Source organism: Tiliqua scincoides, chromosome 2 (assembly GCF_035046505.1).
Source record: "Tiliqua scincoides isolate rTilSci1 chromosome 2, rTilSci1.hap2, whole genome shotgun sequence".
NCBI lineage: Eukaryota > Metazoa > Chordata > Lepidosauria > Squamata > Scincidae > Tiliqua > Tiliqua scincoides.
Window position 1 is genome coordinate 151,098,031 of NC_089822.1, and position 18,915 is coordinate 151,116,945.

General features: G+C 42.4%; 1 protein-coding gene across 5 annotated transcripts in view; it reads left to right on the plus strand.

The window, feature by feature from the left end:
* Positions 1-18,915, plus strand: part of TBC1D16 (TBC1 domain family member 16) — a 64,492-nt gene that overhangs the window by 2,547 nt on the left and 43,030 nt on the right. For 2 of the 5 annotated variants that reach the window (XM_066615269.1, XM_066615267.1), the window contains exons 2-4: positions 3,336-3,465; positions 9,068-9,311; positions 13,708-14,332. In XM_066615269.1, the coding sequence (XP_066471366.1) occupies positions 9,131-9,311; positions 13,708-14,332 (806 nt within the window). In that variant the 5' untranslated portion in view covers positions 3,336-3,465; positions 9,068-9,130. Of the gene's footprint in view, positions 1-3,335; positions 3,466-7,378; positions 7,479-9,067; positions 9,312-13,707; positions 14,333-18,915 lie in introns of those variants that run through there. The other 3 variants (XM_066615268.1, XM_066615270.1, XM_066615271.1) reach the window with 3 other exon arrangements.

Consider the following 18,915-nt stretch of genomic DNA (forward strand, 5'->3'; position numbering starts at 1 on the left):
TTTATTTTGGAAGCCTATTTTAATTGCCATATCAATATCAAAATGCTGTAGGTGTTCAAAATAAGCTGGTGTAGCATAGAGGCTAAGTTGTGAATCAGGACTTATGGCTTTGATTCTCACCTCTGCCTGAATTCTCACTGATGGCAAGCAGTTTCTCCTTGGCCCCAGCTGCAATATGGGGATAATACTTACTCGCTTTATATGGTTTCATCAAGTGAAACTCTTTGCAGGTTTAAAGTGCTATGCAAGTGTTAATTTTTTTAATTGAAAAGTCTATGGAGTTTTATTGAGGACTAATCCTGTGCAGAGTTGGATGTGCCTAAACCAATTAATCCTGTGCTTGCTTAATTCTGCACAGGATCAGGCTTTAATGAGGAGCTTCTTCTGCTTACTTTTAACTTTTAATTTATTGAGATGATGCTAGCAGCAGAAGAGGTTGTGTTTCCTCCCCCACCTGAATGCAATGAATAATTCAGAGTGGCTCCTGAGACCATAAAGCATGGCTAGCTTACCATACAGGGTCAATGCTTTGAACTTCTACCAATGTACAGTTAGGTTATTGGGATCTGGAAGTAACAGACAACATTTGTAGTTTCCATTTTACTCTACCTGGGAGTTCAAATACGTGGTCCAGTTTGTTTTGCTGTTTTTCTTTTGCATGTGGTAATTCCTTCCACAACTCTTTTTCATTTTAAATAGCAATTCTGTTTAGCTGGAGCATTTCAGTACACTGTTGTAGACATTGTTGATTTAATTTAAGTGAAGTGTATCTAATTTAGCAGGCAGTCTGTATAATGAGGGTCTTAGCTGGGTGTGCATTCCCTCGAAGGGCTGTTCTTTTCTGGAAGATATGTTCATTGGGACAAATCAAGCTCAGTAATATTGTACCTGTCAATACAAACTAAGCATCTACCTGTACAGTTGTCTGTGTTTTGAGGAAATAACTAGGAAGGAAATATTTCAGACTTGTTGATGCATAGGACATTGAGACCTCCTATGGTAGGAAAGGTATAGAAAGACAGACTCTTCTGGTACTAAGATGTGTAAAAGTAAACTTCTATGCCAACTGTAGGGAAGTTAGCATTCAAAAGGGATGATGTATCTCTAGATTTACTGAAAAGGAGAGGCTTCGGCAGAGTTTTGAAAGCCTTTAAAACAAGGGTGGCTAGCCCCTGGTTTTATTATGCCAATGAAGGTTTTTTACTTTGACTTTGAAGGTTGGCTAGTCTCAGCCGAAAATGAAATTGCATGCTGTTGGATGGATAAAGTAATTCTGATTTGTATATTAAAAGAAAAGCGCAGGCAACAACATCCTTCAGGTGTAGGAGGGGATTATAAAAGAGTTTTTACAAGGAGAAATGGGATAGGATTTTAGATGAGACAGAATTACAGCTGTAACTTTGAGGGTGACAGGCAGGTGGTGACAGGTGGTGGTGTTGAATGTATGTGATAACTGGGTTTAAAGCACTGAGGATCCTGGACTGTACCTGCAAATGTCAGACCTGAGTTAACACTACAGCATTGATTAGTGCTTGAGGTATAGGAGCTGGTTTGGGTTTGAACAGGCAACAATCAAAAGATCAAAGTGAGATTCTGGCTTATTGCTTAGATGGGCAAGAAGACTGCTGGCCTGAAGGCAAAAGAAGTTGGCTTTGCACTGCAAGTCACAATCCATTCTAGATAGGAGGCCAGTAATATTGAATTAGGAGTGAAGTATAGATGCTGAATTAGAGGAAGGCACAAAATATGGAAGACAAGCAAGCTAAAATGGCTGACTGTTATGGAGTAGGAGCTGGTCAAAAATTGCAGCCTGTGTTGCCCAGTATTTGTCACTCTTTGTCCTAAGGTAGATTGGAGGAAGTGTTCCATTACCACTTCCTTCTAAGTGAAGCAAACTTTCACTGGGTTTGGAAGAGCTGAACCGCTAGGCAGAAGTAAGAAACAAACAAGCAGAAAGAGAAGTGGCCGTTTTGAAGCAATCAAAGAAGCAAAAATTGAGAGTTGGCCTACTCCTCAACTAAGAAGTGATGGGTGACCCGAAACTAATAGGTAGTCAGAGTCCATGGGGAGTGGAGTCAAGCTGAAGGTAGTGAATCTCACGTGCATTTAACGAATCTGTTTGAAGAGGAGTATCTGATAACCAAATAAACAATCAATGACAAGGTTGCAAGATAGGGGGTCCTAACCGTTACATATCACATGGAACAACAATTTACCATTAACTGAAATATGTATTTATATCCCTGCATAGTTTTGCAAATGTAAACCTGTGAGTGATAAACTGTGAATATTCTAAGGCAATGTTTTTTAAAAAATGCTCTTATATTCCTGGAATTCTTTGTACATCGCTGGGTCAACTGAGGAATCCTTGCATATTTTAGGGGATGCTGCACTCGAAAACAAGTTCAACCCATGAGTGATGCTGGCGACTGATCCTGATGGTGTATGTCCTAGGGTGCACCCCAAAGTTCCATCCCTACTGCACATTGTAGGGGAAAATGGTAGCAATGGTTATTTACCATTACTGATTTTATCATCTAGAAACCCCAGATAAGCTTGCAAGTATCCCAGGGCTCTCTGGAATACAGTTTAAAAGCCACTGTTCCTAAGGGTTGTAGAAGGTATGTTAAGTGATACGCATATTGTATTGTATAGGCAGGTAAAGAGATGAATTTGAGAAAGTGGATTTGTGTATTTTCTCCTGCTTAATAGTGAAGATTTGACCTTAAGAGGAAGTCTTGCTTAGCAAAGATTCAAGGTGCTGAATGCTTTTCTTAAAACACGATAGAATAAGCTTCAGTGAACTCACTTTGTAAGTAATCATTTCCTTAAGGGGTGTGTATATGTGTGAATGAGCTAAGATTCTGATATGCATGTCCACTGGAGGGGATATGCCAAAACATTATCTTAAATGAGTCACATTTTCTGTGTGAGTGACTGAGAAGCACCCATGCTCAATGCCTAAGGGTTAATTCCCCAAAGGGAGAGTGCTTTTTCAGGTACATGCTGTACATACATCATTCTGGGGCCGTGTTCTAGGACGCAGTTATCTGGATCTTGATGCTCTGAATTGTGAGAACTTCAGGAGCTTGTCTGGTATGCCGGCAGGACTCTGATGTCTCTGTGTAGATTTGGAGGTTTGTGGATTAACTTGAGGGGCTTATAACTGTATGTGTCTTAAATTTCCTCTGGAGGTAATAAACACCAGTTACTGTGCAGTCTAAAAGTGTTGCTGTGGTTAGCAATTTTGAATATATTTTTTTTTAATTTGCAAAGTGCCTGAACAGTCTGTGCTTAGCCTTGTGAGGTAGGTCACTTTTATTCCCATTTTACAGATCAGAAGCTAAAGATGAAATTTGCCAAGATGATGCTGTGAAATACGTGTGTTATGACTCCTGGTTTCCCAGATGCAAGTGCAAACTTTGCCCACTGTGCCAGGTTGACTGTATCTCTCAGATGAAGAAGGTAAGGGGTGCTCATTTATACTGTTGTTTCTAGTAAGCTTCCACAATATTGTGTGATGTGGCATAGTGTTAATGGGGCGTACCTGGAACACTGCTTTTAACCTACCATAACTTTAACCAAAGAGACGGAACTATGAATTGGGAAGCTCCCAGATCGAATCTTGCTTGGCCTGGGCCATAAACTCACCTGGTGAGTTCTAGGCAAACTTCACACTCTCTCAGCTTCCACATCTACAATATGGAAATGATATTAACCTGCCTTACAGGACCTTTGTAAGAATTACAGCAACATCATAAAAGTGAAGCATTTTGAGCACTCTCTCATAAAGTGTTTATTAAAATTGCTGTAGCTCTTTGATCCCTTGCAACAGTCAAATTCCACTTTAGAAGTCAGGGTAGCAAATAGTAACTGTCAGTATTTGGATTTTCCCCCCAACAGACACTTACGTTAGCTGAGGCCAATAACTTTATCCCTGCTCTAACCACGAAGTAATGTAAATCACTTGCAGAGTTTGGATCTTTCAGATTCTGTCTTGAATGGTGCTTTTACAGTCTTTGACAATAAGAAGTTGTTTGTGAATATTGTCTCTTTCCTGCATCACTGCATTTTAGGCTAACATCTTCACACACCCTTTGTCACTATCTTGATTTGATTATTGCAATGTATGATACATAGGACTGCCTTGTGATAATTGGTTAAGCATATGGTGGCCAGGTTCGTAACTAAGGTTTGCTATACTGGCCGTATATTGTAAGTGCTTAAACATTTGCATTGGCTTCTAGTATGGTTCTGAACATAATTCAAAAGCTGATCATCTAAATGGTTTGGGTATCTTAAGTCCACCATCTCCCATATCCTCCAACCCTCACCCACACCCGCATTTTCTGACAGCTTCAACTGAAGCTCTGCACTGGGTGCCCTTGTCTTTGTTGAAGCTTAGGCAGGTGGGTACCTTGGACAGGGCCTTATCTGTGATGGCATTCATGGAATACTTTTCCCCATATACTTTACTATCTCTTTAGTGTCCGATCATAAAGGTATTATTTTTTGGGCTTTAGCCAAGTAGTAACTCGAATTTTACTGGTGCTTTTTCACTATTGCTTGTTCTATTAAATACTTGCTGTTTTAATGTTAATGTACAGTATGTGACTTTATCATTTGTGTTCAAACCAGGACTGCAAGCTGTCTTTCAGGTTTTCTGGTGGAAAGACAGGATATAGATAATCTTGAATAAAGGAGCAAGTGTGTCTTAGAATTCAGTTCTTCATTTTCTAAGCACATTGTACTCAAGGAAACATTGGTCACTTTAACTGTGGTGGTGGGAAGATTTGAACATTTTCCTTGTATGCAGGTTCCGTTTCCCACCCACTACTGGCAATGAAATGGGCATTCTGACTCCTGGTTATACCCATATCTAGATACTGGTCCACTTTTCCTCAGATTTGCTTTCCAGCTGAACTCTAAACACGGCTCTAATATTTATTTCACTTCTGTGACGATTCTGGGACCTTAGCTCTGCTGTAGTAAATTTCTATTGTGTTAATGTAACAGTGCAGCTTAGCTCCTTTCCCTTGATTGGGGAAAAATGCAACATGAATCATTTTGCATTATTAAGATTTGGCATTATCGTTTACCCTTGTTTATCCTGTCTGCCTTAGTGCTTTATAGTCCTTTTTATCTGTTTCTGATTAATCTTAATTTTTATGTGACATTTTTGTTTGATGTCAGGGAAGTTTCTAAGGTTGATTTCTGCATGCTTCTTTTCTGATGCTTGGCTTGTCTCTTCTTTTATATTACTGCCCATGCATAGCTCAGGTTGTGTCTAAATCTTCAGCTACTTACTAGTATAAGGAGTTTGCTGTCTTGCATGCCTCTAAAACGCTAATAGGTCTTTGCGGTGTGCAGAGCCTTGATTCTCAAACTCGTTCTTCCAGCCAAGCTGTTACATAAAGCCACCCCTCTTCTGTTCCCTCTGATAAAGAAAAAAAATGTCCAGTTAGAGCCAATGAGGGTTGGTGGAGGAAAACTTGCCAACAGGATCTTGTTGTTCAGCCATTTGTTCAGAGGGGGAAATGGCCTTAAAGAAAGAGGCCAACCATTTGTGCTGTCTAAGGCACTTCTGCGATGAGTGCTCCAGGGGATTAGCCAGCCACCGTCTGTGTCTCGGGTTGTGTGCTGACAAAGCAATCTTGAGCATTGGTCATGAGAACAACCAATAGCTGAATGGGAGTACCTTGCTGGCTGCAGCACAGGTGTTCAGTGGCAGTAGCTGACATGTGGAAGGAAATAAGAGTATGAGCAATTTTTTAAAGACAGTTCACCAAATCTTATCAAATACGATTACACCACATGTTGGAGACAATAGGGAAGGGTATGGCTTATATTGTTAAGGTGTTATCGTAGAGCACCTGCTATTGTCACACTGGAAGAATTGGACTCCAGACCTGACATTTACCAGTATGTAGTATGCAATTATAGAGCATGAATTTGGTAGTGTGCCTTCAAGTGCTGTCATGCTCTTGCACTAAGGAGTCTCTTGCTCCTGCCAAGAGATAGCAGCCATGTTTACACAGAAGTATGCCCCACCAATTCCAAGTAAGCATACTTAAGATTCCAGTGTTTGCGCGCAATGCAGGACTGTGTTACTTGTTGTTGTTGCTTCCATAGCGCTCCAGTAATCCACAGAATACGTATGATATCTGCATAAACATGGTTCAAGCTCATGGATATCATCTTCTTTGTGGTATTATGTACCCACCAAATGGATGGGCATTGCTGCTGTTATGTAAATAGACCACATAGGTGTAAATTTTATGAATTACTGGAGCAGTGCGAGGGTTACCACAGAAGCAGCAGCAACCATACTGCACTAGTTAATAACATGTTAAAAAAAGTACAAGGAAAAGGTACAAGACAGATGCAATTTCTACCAGTGTTCTCTTGCCTTTATATCCTTTGCCAGCTTGGATTGGCCAAGTGATTAGAAGGGGGCAATGCTGAAATTTCAATTCCCGTTGAACACCCTTTGTTCAACAGTGTAACTGGAGCTTAAGTTCGTTGTAGAAATAGGTGGCATTTTCTTTTCATTAAGATTCCTTTTCCTATTCTGAAGAAAATCTTTGGCTCCTCAGTTGCAATTCTGCATCTGAGCACAGTGAAAGCTGATTATAGTGGCTGCTTTTTGTTGCATAGGCCACTTCAGCTTCAGACCCCTTGAGAAAACAGCTGGTTGGGTTTGTGCTTGAGCAGACCAGCTATTTCCTCTTTCTTCCAGAGGAAATTCCTCCCTTGCATTTGCCTGTGGAAGTGTTTGCTCTGTCTTGCAGTTTTGAACTTCTCTTTAGTAGCATGCATACATCAGTATTATCTGTGTTCTTCTATGAGATGAGAGCCATGCACAAGCTCTGTCTCACCTGATTACTGAAAATCATGCTGTCTCAAATATATTGGGAAGTCAATCCAAGCTTGTTTGATTTTATTATTCTAAGTATACCGCCCTTCTTTTTCCATTTAAATGCCCAAGGTGACTTCCAACAAATATTAGTAGAAGTTCTAATAAAACCACTATAACTTATTATTATTATTATTATTATTATTATTATTATTATTATTATTATTATTATTAACAGTATTTATATACCGCTTTTCAACTAAAAGTTCACAAAGCAGTTTACAGAGAAAAATCAAATAAGTGGGTGAAGCGGATGAATCATCCACGAATGTAGCCTGATGGACTTGGTTTTTCTTTAGTCAATAGGAGCTGGAACTGGACTGTGTTGGAGGCAGTGTTAAAGCCCCCTACTCCCCATAGTCCTGGTCTGGGGTAGGGCAATCTAGCTGCTGTTGACTAAAGAAGAACTAAGCTTGCCAAGGTTAAAAACACTTTAAATGTTGTGTGTGGTTTGACCCTAAGGAAGCAGGAAAAGGAGCTGCCCAGGCTTGAACATAAGGAGATGACGTGGCCATTAAAGCCTTATCCAGCTCTATCTGCTGCTGCAGAAACTGGAGGAAAGGTGTGTCCTGCTACCTCCTCTTCACTGTGTACATACTTGTGCTGTAGCTGTTACTGAGAGAACTCCCCACTAGGTGATAAGGTTTGCAGAAGGTAAGAGAGGAGGTGCTCTGGGAGGAAGATGGAAGAAAAGGTAATTGTTTAGAGAAAAAAATGAAAGAGAATATTTGTGTGTGTGTGTTTACATACACTCTTTATTTTAAATGATTTCTGGAACCTATTGCTGATGGGTTTGCCTTTTCTTTGTTTGCACCTTCTTTCTTTCCTATGTCCATTTTTTTTTTATTTTCTTGCCTTTACAAGTGCTGGATTATGCATGCGTTCTCCTTGGCCTGCTTTTCTGTGAATTATTTAGGGGACAGGCACTTCATTTGGGCTTGCCTCCCTACATATCTTCTCTTCCACTTGTGTCTTGCCTGCATCTCCTGCTTGCCGCATATAGACCAGGATGCACTTACTGCTAGCCTTGCAAAGAATGGCTGAGCTAATATCTCCAGGTGTGGTGGCTGCTGTAGCTGTATGGAAAGCAGGTCAAGTTGAACTGACCCTGGGAACAAACAGTATTTGACAAAAAGAAACAGTTCTTTGCAGGGTGGAAGGGGGGGGGAGAGGTGGTAAGGTAGGAAGCAGCTTTCCCTTTCACTTGCTTTTCTGATGGAGCAGCAGCTACTTCATATCTGATGTTGGTTATGGCAGTCCTCTCAAGCTGTATGAAACCATTTTTCAGGAGTAGTCAAAAACAGTGTTTGCAAAGGCTTGACACTGTGTTGCAGCATAACAAGAGGCACAGCAGATTTCCAGATGGCACTCCTGGGCACACAATACATGAAGATCTGTATTCTTGTAGCTTTGGAAAAGACTTGCCCAATATCATTCAGTTTAGATCCCAAGGAAATAAGTGAAGGATCCAAAAAGGGGTTTATTGACAATATCTAATACATTTTGAGCTAAAATGTATTATTTATTTTGGATATTTAATTCAAAGTTTTGACTCTAGAACATGATTGCTTGGCTTCTGCACAAGGACCCTCTGTTTTTTGTTTTTTTGTTTTCCTGTATCCAACCTTGAGGGAGGGTGCTTTTCTGAGATTTTGCTAGGCTTCTACATGTATAAATTGAACCCTCTACAGAAGGCCTTACTTTTACACTTGCAATGCTCTAAATTGTCTAAAGTTGTAAGTTTAGAAGCCAGTTTCATTTTGTTAATGAAAATGCAGCTCTGAGAGAAGAAAAACCCATGTGCAGGTTCTAGAATCTGTTCAGCAAAAAAACACCACAGTGTCTTGTGCCACCTTCAAGACTAACAAATGTATTATGGCATCAACTTTTGTGGTCCAGAGTCCTTTTAACTGATGGATGGTCTAGTAGGTGGGTTTATGTGCATGCAGGGGAGATATTTGTGACAGTTTAGACTTCTTTGCTTGGTTCCTTTCACAAGATGATGTTAACTCCATGAGCTGGTACAATTGGGGTGGGAGGGGGGTATCCTAGGCTACTCCATGTGGTTGAAGGTGGGAAGCCTGTGCTTTCCTGTTGCTGCTGATTATTCTGTTCATCCCAAGAAACCTTCTCTTCTTTTTTCCTGGGCAGATCTTACTATCTGAATTGGGTGCTTGATTGAAGTTGACAGAGAATGGAAAGACTCTCTTGGCAATGTCTCTGGGAAGACTTCTCCGACGTGCCTCTTCAAAAGCATCTGATCTCCTGACCTTAAATGCCAGCAGCAGTGGTGGTGGTTTACCTTCAGTCTTAGATGGGGAGATCATTTACTCCAAGAACAATGTCTGTGTCCACCCGCCTGAGATGCTACAAGGAATTGTGGAACATCACCCAGGTGAGGACAGAGTTGAAAATGCTCAGGCAAGTTCCATGGGATATGCTGGGTATTGCAGAATCTCTAAGTCAATGATTTTCTATACCTGCGGCATATTACCCCTGCTAATTGGGTAATTACCCCTGCTAATTGGGTAAGAGGCACTTTTTCAAGTGGGTGCTCCTTTTTTTAGCAGGGGGAGAGTAACTGGCCCACCTCACCCCAGCAGTGCCTGTTCTAGTGGCCGTCTGCTGGTATTCCTTTGCATCTTTTTAGATTGTGAGCCCTTTTGGGACAGGGAGTCATTTAGTTATTTGATTTTTCTCTGTAAACCGCTTTGTGAACTTTAGTTGAAAAGCGGTATATAAGTACTATTAATAATAATAATAATAATAATAGTGTGCCGCGAATGGTCTGCATGTGTGCTGCTTGAGTTTGGGGGAGGGTTGTACATTAGTAGGGTCTTTGAGGAATGTGACAGCAGTGCGTTGTGCCTTGACAATTGCCCCAAACCTGATGGTGTGCCTTGATCATTTTAGCACCTTCTTAGTGTCCCATGAGATCAAAAAGGTTAAAAATTGATTCTCTAGGTGAACATTCCTCACTTAACCTTTATCATTTGGTTTTTCAAATTCTTCACTTGTGTTCCGTAGGAAACTTGTTGTACTGGAGGGTTAGTTGAGGGTGGCTAATCTTGCTCCTCAAAATGTCCAAATTCAAATGTACTGTGTCAGATGTGTCTGATGCAGTGTGACTTAGCTGACTCTGTACCATGAACAGCCCTTCCAATCTTACTTTTATCATCTTCACTCCAGTTTCAAAGTTGTTGCAATAGTTTAATGGGCAGCCCAGTCCTAACCTGCACTGACACAGCCAGGCTGCATGGCCTGCACTGTATCCAGTGCAGATGAGGAGGTAGCTGGTGTAAGGGGATGAATTTCCCCTGAACCCAAATAATGCCCCAGCCTGTCCTATGGGGCTTCTCAGATTTTCGCCAGCTATATACCTAGGACAAATCTTGGAAACTTGGTATAACACTGGAAGGGCCAGAAAGGGGGTTAAGGATACAGCAGAGTAGGTCTCTGCCTATCCCAGCCCCTCCTGGGCCCAATCTGCCCTCCTCCCGACCTGAAACACTGTCTCCCTGCCACACCCCTGCACTGCCCGGTACGAGCCTACCTGCTCTGTTCAGCGCTACTCATGAATGTAGTGCTGGTAGGCAAGCACAGGCCTTTGCACCAGTGCTGCTAGCTCACAAATAGGTGCAAACATGCTTTATGGCACATCTGTGACACTCTGAGCTGGGGCAGGGACAACTGCACCAGCTCAGGCAGCTGTTTGGACTATGCTGTTAGTGGCTTGTATCCTAAGAAGAAGCATTTCATAGACATAAATATCCTAATATTTCCTGTTCTTCTCCCTTTCCCGAAGCTGCTTTATGCTTTTAAAAAAGATTTTGAGAGTGCAGCTGTGATCTCCTGCATCATGTGTAGGTTAGTTCTTAATGTGCTTACAGCAGCTTTGCTCTTTTTCAGGAAACAAGTGCTATAGCTGTGAACGGTACTTGCAGCTATCCAATACAGTTGATTTCAGCCAATGGCTTTAGTATCTTATACCTCTGCATGAAGTGTATGTGTGTTCTGATGGTAGTGGAAACCTCTCTTGTGGTGTAGCAGGTTCTGTTTTGAACCAGGTCGCCTCATACTGATAGAATACTAAATCCTAGTGTCCAAGAACCATTGGTAATTCATGTTTTGCTTTACTTTTGACGCCCAGTTCAACTAGGCAGTTCTATGTTTTCTCTTTTCTTCCCTCTTGGACAAATTTGCAACATAAACCTAGAAATTCACTGTTAACTTTTTAAGTACTATTCATGTGTTTGCCAAAGAATTTGGCAATATCACTTGCCAAGTGTCATGACTGAACAATTGATTGATTAAGCAGTTGTGACTGACTTATGCTAAGAAGGAAATGGAAACATTCAGCGAATCAGGGTCTAACTGGTTGGTATATTAGGTGGTTATGCCTAATATATGGTTATTCCTAGTATAAGAAATGTTTGATGTGATGTCGCTGAATTTGGCTATTTACCCGTAACAGTTCACTAACTGCCCTTTTGCACAGGCAGATAAGTGCTAAATACAATTTCATGCTCCACTTCTTTTTTTTTTTTAAAAGTGACTTTATTGACTTAGGTCAGCTGCAGAACGCGCCTTATAAGGTCTATTTAGGCCAGTGGTTCCCAACGTTTAGGAGCCTGTGGACCACTGTTGGAATTGTTGCGGACCACATGCAACCCCCTCCATCCCTACCACAAACAATTCAGTTCAGTAGTCCAGGGGGAGTGCTCAGCAAGACACTGGAAATGCCAACTGTGGGGGGGGGGTCCATTCTCTACCCTTCCTCATGGTCCATGGGGAAGCATCTCACTGAGATGCACTCCTCCACAGACTACTAGAAAGGGTGGAGAATGAACTCTCCTGCAGCTGGCATATCAGCAAGCACTGAACCACCAGAGAGGGAGGAGAACAGACTATCTACAGTAACAGCTGACACTTCAGTGGTCCGTCACTGGAAGTGATCAAAGGTGATCAATTTTTTTTTTCCGGAGACCTCACGGATCACTTCTCAGGGTCTCACAGACCACCTGTGGTCCTCGAACCACAGGCTGGGAACCACTAATTTAGACCCACAGAGATACTTACTCATCACTTACCACTGAGATCAGTTCATCACTCACCACTGTAGCCTTTCAAACAGGATTAAAAGTGCAATTGTTTCAAAAGCTCTTTTGCACTGGTCTTGTCACGATAATTTTAGGTTAGATTCTGGTGAATTTTTTGCATGCAGCTTTGCTTAGAGGAAATACCCTCCATGCTACTTTTTTTGTCGCAGTTGGAATCAAATGGTATTGACATTCTGATCAGCATGCTTATAGTTTATTGGATCTGCATGACCCAGACCCCTGTGCCAGGGGTCTCAGTGGTAATAAGGCACCCCTCTTATGTTTGGGTAGCCAAGAAGTGGCCTTCAGCATAAGAATGCATGGCTGGCAACCTTCAGTCTCGAAAGACTATGGTATAAGCCTACAGCACCTGGTATTCCCAGACGGTCTCCCATCCAAGTACTAACCAGGCCTGACCCTGCTTAGCATAAGAATAAAGAATTTGCTAGCCCACAGTCTTTTCTTTTTTCAAGTGGTCAATTGTCCTCCCATTTTTACCACTCTACCTTTTTAGAATATCGTAGTGAAGTACAAAATGTCAGTTTTACTTCCAAGAACAGAGTGTAGAAATGCGTTCTTGGTACTTGTTATGCAAACGTTCAGAGTTTCTAAGACTCCTCAACCTGGGGAGAATATAGTTTCGCTCTACTGTATTTTTAAAAAGCAGATTTATAGGTAACTATAGTGTTGGCATCCTTCAGTCTCGGAAGACTATGGTGTCACGCTCTGAATGGTGGTTCTGGAACAGAGTGTCCTCTCCAGTGCGCGAAGCCTGGGTAAAGTAGGTATGGAGGATAGGCTGTTACCCATGCAGCAAATCCCCCCTCTCCATGTCGCTGAAATGGTCCAATGGAAAGGCAGAGGCCAATACGGTTGGTTCCAGCGGCATCGCAGGAGTTGCCAGAACGTGACTGTGTTCAGCCATGAACTGCCTCAGGGACTCCGGCTCCGGATTTTGCCTCGAGGTTGACTCCTGAAGCCTTTTCCATAACTGGATGTAGCCACAAGGCAGTGGAGGTTTGGGATCAGAGTTTTCCTTCTCTCAGGTGAGCTGCCTTCCCAGGCTGACGAGTCCCATCTACCCGGTGGCTGTTTAGTCACCTCTTACGACAAGTACAGCCAAACTGAGGGCCTATTCTTATCCCCAGCCCCCAGGGGAACTAGGTAACTATATAGGTACCTAGCACAAGGGGAAAGGTAGGAGCGCAGGCGTAACTAGTCTGCACATGATGGGGCAGCACATGGTGATGTACCAGCACTGTCATCCTTTTGCTGGGGGTTGCAGCTGACCGTAAGTGTGCTCTGATGCTACCTCCATTTGACATAAAAATAACCTGCATCTGCTGCCTCCTATTGAAATGAATAGATTGTTAACCTTAAATCCCAAACTGGATTCCAGACTAAGTTGCTGTGGTTACTGTTTGGATGGTCGAAAGCACCCTCAAAAAGACACCGCCAGTCAACCAGAATTAATTCATGCCTGAGAAATGTTGCTATGAGGGATGGTCTGTGATCTGGGAATTGGGAGAATGGAAAGAAGCAGTCTGAGCTGTCAGCGAACAGGTGAGCGGTGAAAGCAGGTCTAGGCATTAGGTGGAAATCTGGACACAAAGCACTCTAAACACACAAGGACCTCTGAAGCTTGTCAGCTGAGGTTTGACTGTAACTTTGAAGCACTGTGTTCTTTTGCAGGTTATTTGTGCCTGTACATGGAAAAAGACGAGTTGCTTGGAACCACACTTATCCTGGCCTGGGTCCCAAATTCCCGAATACAGAGACAGGATGAGGAAGCCCTCCGCTACATCACTCCAGAGAGCTCCCCAGTCCATAAGGCTCCCCGCAAGAGTAAGCGCCATACTCAGGGTTTTGGCACCCCTATGCAGGCCTCTCCCTCTGAGCAGAAGCGAGTCATGACTCCAAAAGACGAGGAGGACATCTTGACCGTGTCACAGATGGTTAAGGATGTGGCTCGCATCAGCTCCCCTTCTGAAGAAGGGGTGAAGCTGTCTCAGGGTTGCTTGGCAACAGACAGCATTCACAGCCCTGCACAGCCGGCCCACAGTGACTCAGGAATCTTATCGACAATCAGTTCTCAGGATGAGCAGAACCGGTTGGAGGAGTCGGTAGAGGAAGGGCTGGAGGGCCAGCTGGAGACTGGGGAGGATGAGGGGTCCTTGGAATTGTCTGCTGATGATGTTAGCAGGGACAGCACCTTTGACTCGGACTCTGATGCATTCTCTTCTCCGTTCTGCCTCTCTCCTATAAGTGAAGCGCTTGCAGAAAATGTTGGCTCTGTGTTCCTTGTTAATGAAAACAGGTGAGTTTACATTTCTGTAATGCTCCCTTGGGGAGGACCAAAATAGTGAAGGGAAAATCCAGGAGCAAAATCTATTAGTTGTGGCACTATTATGTGCCACAGCTGCTTTGAATGCTCAGGAGGGAGATAAAGTGGGGTATAAATGTGTACATAAATAAATTAAGGCAGGGGAGAGGGTAGACTGCATTGAGGTGCATTCACTTTTTAGTCTTAAATCCGAGTTGTTGACCCTGTGAGAGTCGAAGTTTCTGTCCCATTAGTCATTCAGCTCTGGCCAAGTCTTTTAGTGCTTCTGCCTTGGTAGTAGTTACTGGAAATTCTGTTTAGCCTTCCAGCTGAAGACCCTAACTCTTTTGAGATGTCTGTTTCTCTTCAGTTGTAGCTGCAAGCGCATTTGTGGTGCCTATTGTACAGGGCTTTGCTTACTGCAATAAATTGATTCTTAATGCCATTGTATCTCAAACATCTTTCATCATTGTTATTTAAATCATGTCTAGCTGGTAGTTAAGCTTCATAGCAAGCTGCTTTCTTCAGTTTGGGGTGTCATGCCCTCGATATCCAAGATAAACCTTTCACTTGCCTGAAAAGAGTATACTAACTGTCTCCCAATAACCTGGCTGGATTCTCATAGTTCTGAACTAACTGTGGTGTTATCTGTGTAACTGAGGCTGCTCTGCTTATAAACTGTTCAGCTAGTTTCTCCTTGCTTTCTCTAGAGCAGTGTTTTACAAAGGGCTCCCTGAGACCCTTTCAGGGGTGCCATGAGCACATCACAAGTGGCTGCCATGGGCTTGGGGCTGTGCCACCCCATGCATGTGCTGGCACTCTGGAGCAGCTAGAACCTCTGCACTAAAGATACTATGTAATGACTTTTGTATCCAGTTCTGTTCCTGTGCTCTAAAATCTAGGTCTAATACAATATGCCATCCTGTGATGAACTTCAGGTGTGATTTTTCTAGGGTGAAGATCCATTATTTCAACAGGAAAAAGTGATTAAAAGCACAACTCTCCAGCATAGTGCACTGGTGCACGTTTGCCCATTTCTGTCTTTGTGTTCATTCTGATGGCAAGGGTGCCCCCATGTGGCCTGTCAGTTATATTGCCAAATGGCATATACGAAAGCACGTCTTTGGAGAAGGATGGTTTTGGGGGGGCTATTACTCTAAATTACATTCTGAGATCAAATGTGCTCTATGCTGTTTACTTATTAGCATGCAGCATTTCTAGCCTGTGGGTTGCAGCTTATGGGATAATTGAGTTTAAGTATCATGGACTTGTTACAGAAACCATGTTGTTGTCTCTTAAACTTGCTTTATTTGACAGTTGGTTCAACTGAAATCAATGGGACTCATTTCTTAGGAAAGATATTTTAGGGTCAGGATGTTTGAAAGATGTCCCTAATTATGGGCTGGTTTTTGTGGTGGGGGGCAAGGGAGGTTGGCAAAGTTGATTATTTACTTAAACAGTTTTAGGTCACGTTTTCAGACTGCTCAAAGCAGCTTATATAATGTAACAAAGCAATAAAAATAGCCAATTTTCCCAAGAAATCAGCCAGACATGACTTGGGAGAGAGCTTTTTATGAACCCACACACATCAAGGCTCTTCTGCTATTTTTCTAGCAAGTAGGAAGGAGTCCCCTGGTAGAAATGCAAATGCCCTTTCAGCTCCAGAGGTGGCAGGTGGGAGTCAAGGGTAGCATAGATATGATTTTTTTGCAACCTTTTAGGATTCTGAGAATCATTAGCATTACAGAAGGATTGTAGAAGTGCCTCAGTATTTCAGCGGCTTCAATGTCCAATCTAGTTCTGATTTGTCATAATGTTCACCGCTTAAACTTTGAGTTTGTAAAGTCTTAAAAACAAACAAACTGTTGGGTCAAATTGACTTCATTTTTCTTCTGTAAGTTGGTACAGAAATGACTGTGTTAAATGTTTCATAATTGTTGTAGTTTCTAATATGGTGTGTAGCAACTCTGTTGAAACTGAGCAAGATGTTTTATCCTTGTAGTTTAATTTTAGCAAAGGAGGATCCTGCCCAGCGTGTTTTTAAAAGAAATACCTTATGTAGATCTGGAAGCACTGGCATAGCTGGGGGGGGGAAGGGGAGCAAATACCCAGGCTGCAACACTTGCCTTTCTCACACACCCCCACTCGGCCAGAGGGGGCTGTGCATGGCCTCCCCAGCCCTCAAAAGGCCTCCTAAGCACCTTAAAATGTCACCTCTTGTTTTGGGATGAAAACTGGAAATTACATTTAAGGCCTGGAGGTGTCAGAAGGCTAGAAGGCCAGACAAGAATTTAGCTAGAGGGGGGACATTCTATGGTCCTGGCCCCAGGTGGTAGAGGAGCCAGGATCATTTGTGTCTGGAAGTAAAGCAAGTAAACCAAACCAGGATAAGAACTTGGTTCCTGTTGATGAGGAACCTCTCACTCTCCCCTCTCAAAAGGCTGGCTTTTTCAGCACCTGACCAAGTACTGTTGGAGGCTGCTGACAGACACCTCTAATGGGTATTCTGAGTATCCAGCACAACATCTGCCTCAAGATACAGAAAATGTATTTGGATATTTGCCACTCCCGAAACCCAATGCTATCTTGCTTGCAGATATGTTCTAAGCCTACCTCACATTTACGATTTCTTCCTTGATCAGGCAGGAGCTGGAAATGAATGATTGTGTGTGGCTCTTGGTTTTTCTTACCTTTTTGTTGCCAATACTGTAGCTCTTCAGTGTCCTTATCTTGCAAGTGCTGCCTACCTAATCTTTAATTCAGTCTGTGCATTTTCCTTCTTTGTTTTGTAGTTGACCTGAGTGAGCCCTCTAGTGGCTTACCAAAGCTTCATTTACAAGATTAGCACAGTGTTCTTGAAATTCATAGCTGTCTCTGTGGTGTTACTTGTCTTACCTTGAATTTGTCTTTAACTGGTTTTTATTGTCTTTATGGCTATGTCAGATTTTTGTAGTGTTCTGCCAATTTTATGATCTATTGTGTGTTATATTTCAGGCCTTCTAAATGAGATGAACCAGACATTTTTTGTCCTGTTTATGTTTTTATCAAGTTTTCATTTTTTAATAAAAGTTCTTGTTAAATCTACAATGAGCGGAAGAAGTGATGACTGAGGAAGTGGCACAGAGTAAGGGACTTGGTGCACTGGAGCATATTTTTCCATTCCGTTTTGTAAGGTAGGAAGGTTTGGCAGCCAACACTGTGCAAGAGTCAGGCATGTAAAAGAAAAATTGGATTAGTGCCATATTATTATTATTAACAGTATTTATATACTGCTTTAAACAAAAAGTTCACAAAGTGGTTTATAAAGAAAATCAAATATCTAATGGCTCCCAAAAGGGGTCACAATCTAAAAAGATGCAAAAGAACCCCAGCAGATAGTCACTAGAAAAGACACTGCTGGGGTGAGGAGTTACTCTCCCCTTGCTAAATAAAAGAGTAGCACCCACTTGAAAAAGTGCCTCTTACCCAGTTAGCAGTATGTTACTGACATGCAGATTCTTTCTTAAACTCTTCTGCCTAGTTTGGCCAATATCTATTCAAAAGGAAAGATTAAGTAGTTAATGCTTGAAATACACTCAGTAAAACATGAAATAATGTGCAAGGTTCAAAGGCCCACTCTTGGATAGACTTGAGATGAAATGGCAAACAATCACCACCAGCGTATAAGGAGTGGATGACGTTATACCTCATAGCAACTATTATCATCCACTGTGCCGCGGCACACTGGTGTTCTGCAGATGGTCCGCAGGTGTGCCACGGGAGTTTAGAGGGGTCATTTATTAGTAGGGCAGTTGGGGGATTTGAGCCCCCTACCAGCAGCATGGTGTGTCTTGTTAATGGCCAAAAAACCGATGGTGTGCCTTGACAATTTTAGTACTTTGTCAGTGTGCTGTGGGATGAAAAAGGTTGAAAATTGCTGCCTCATACACGGTAGAAACAAGAAAGCTCTTGCAACAAAATGTTTCCTTCAGAGGAAGCATGCCCTGGAGTACAATGTTCACTTGCATGGGCTGGATCTCAGTATCCACTATTGAACACACAACCTAACTTTTCTCTCTTTTGTGCTTTCAGCTTCCCATTTCCCCCTTTTCTCTATGATTCCCCGCATGCACACTTTTCACACAGTAACCCACATAGTGCTATTTTAGGTTGTTGTAAATTAAAATGGAAGTCCTGTTTTAATCCATCTGATGGGAAGTTCCAAGTATAGTGATGTCTTCCTGGGAATCTGCCCTTCCTAGGAATCTAGGCTCTTGCACTTTAATCCTTTGCTACCCTGAATGCAAAGTATTTGCATTTTTTAAAAACTCCCATTGGTGGTTGTTTTTAAAGTTGCATACTTTAGCAAATCTTTTCGGTTCAGTAAGTATCCAGAAGCCTCCATATTTTTTGTGGATGTAGCCATTTTGGCAACATTCCTATTGGCATGTGACTGGGCACTTTCAAAATAGAGATGTCATCATCCCAGACCTGTGTGTATGTGTGTTTCTCTCTCACATGTGCTGTGGTTGCCCCTGCCCCCAGGGGTTCATCCCAAGGGAAATGTTCCCTATAGCAGGGGTTGGGGAATGGAGATG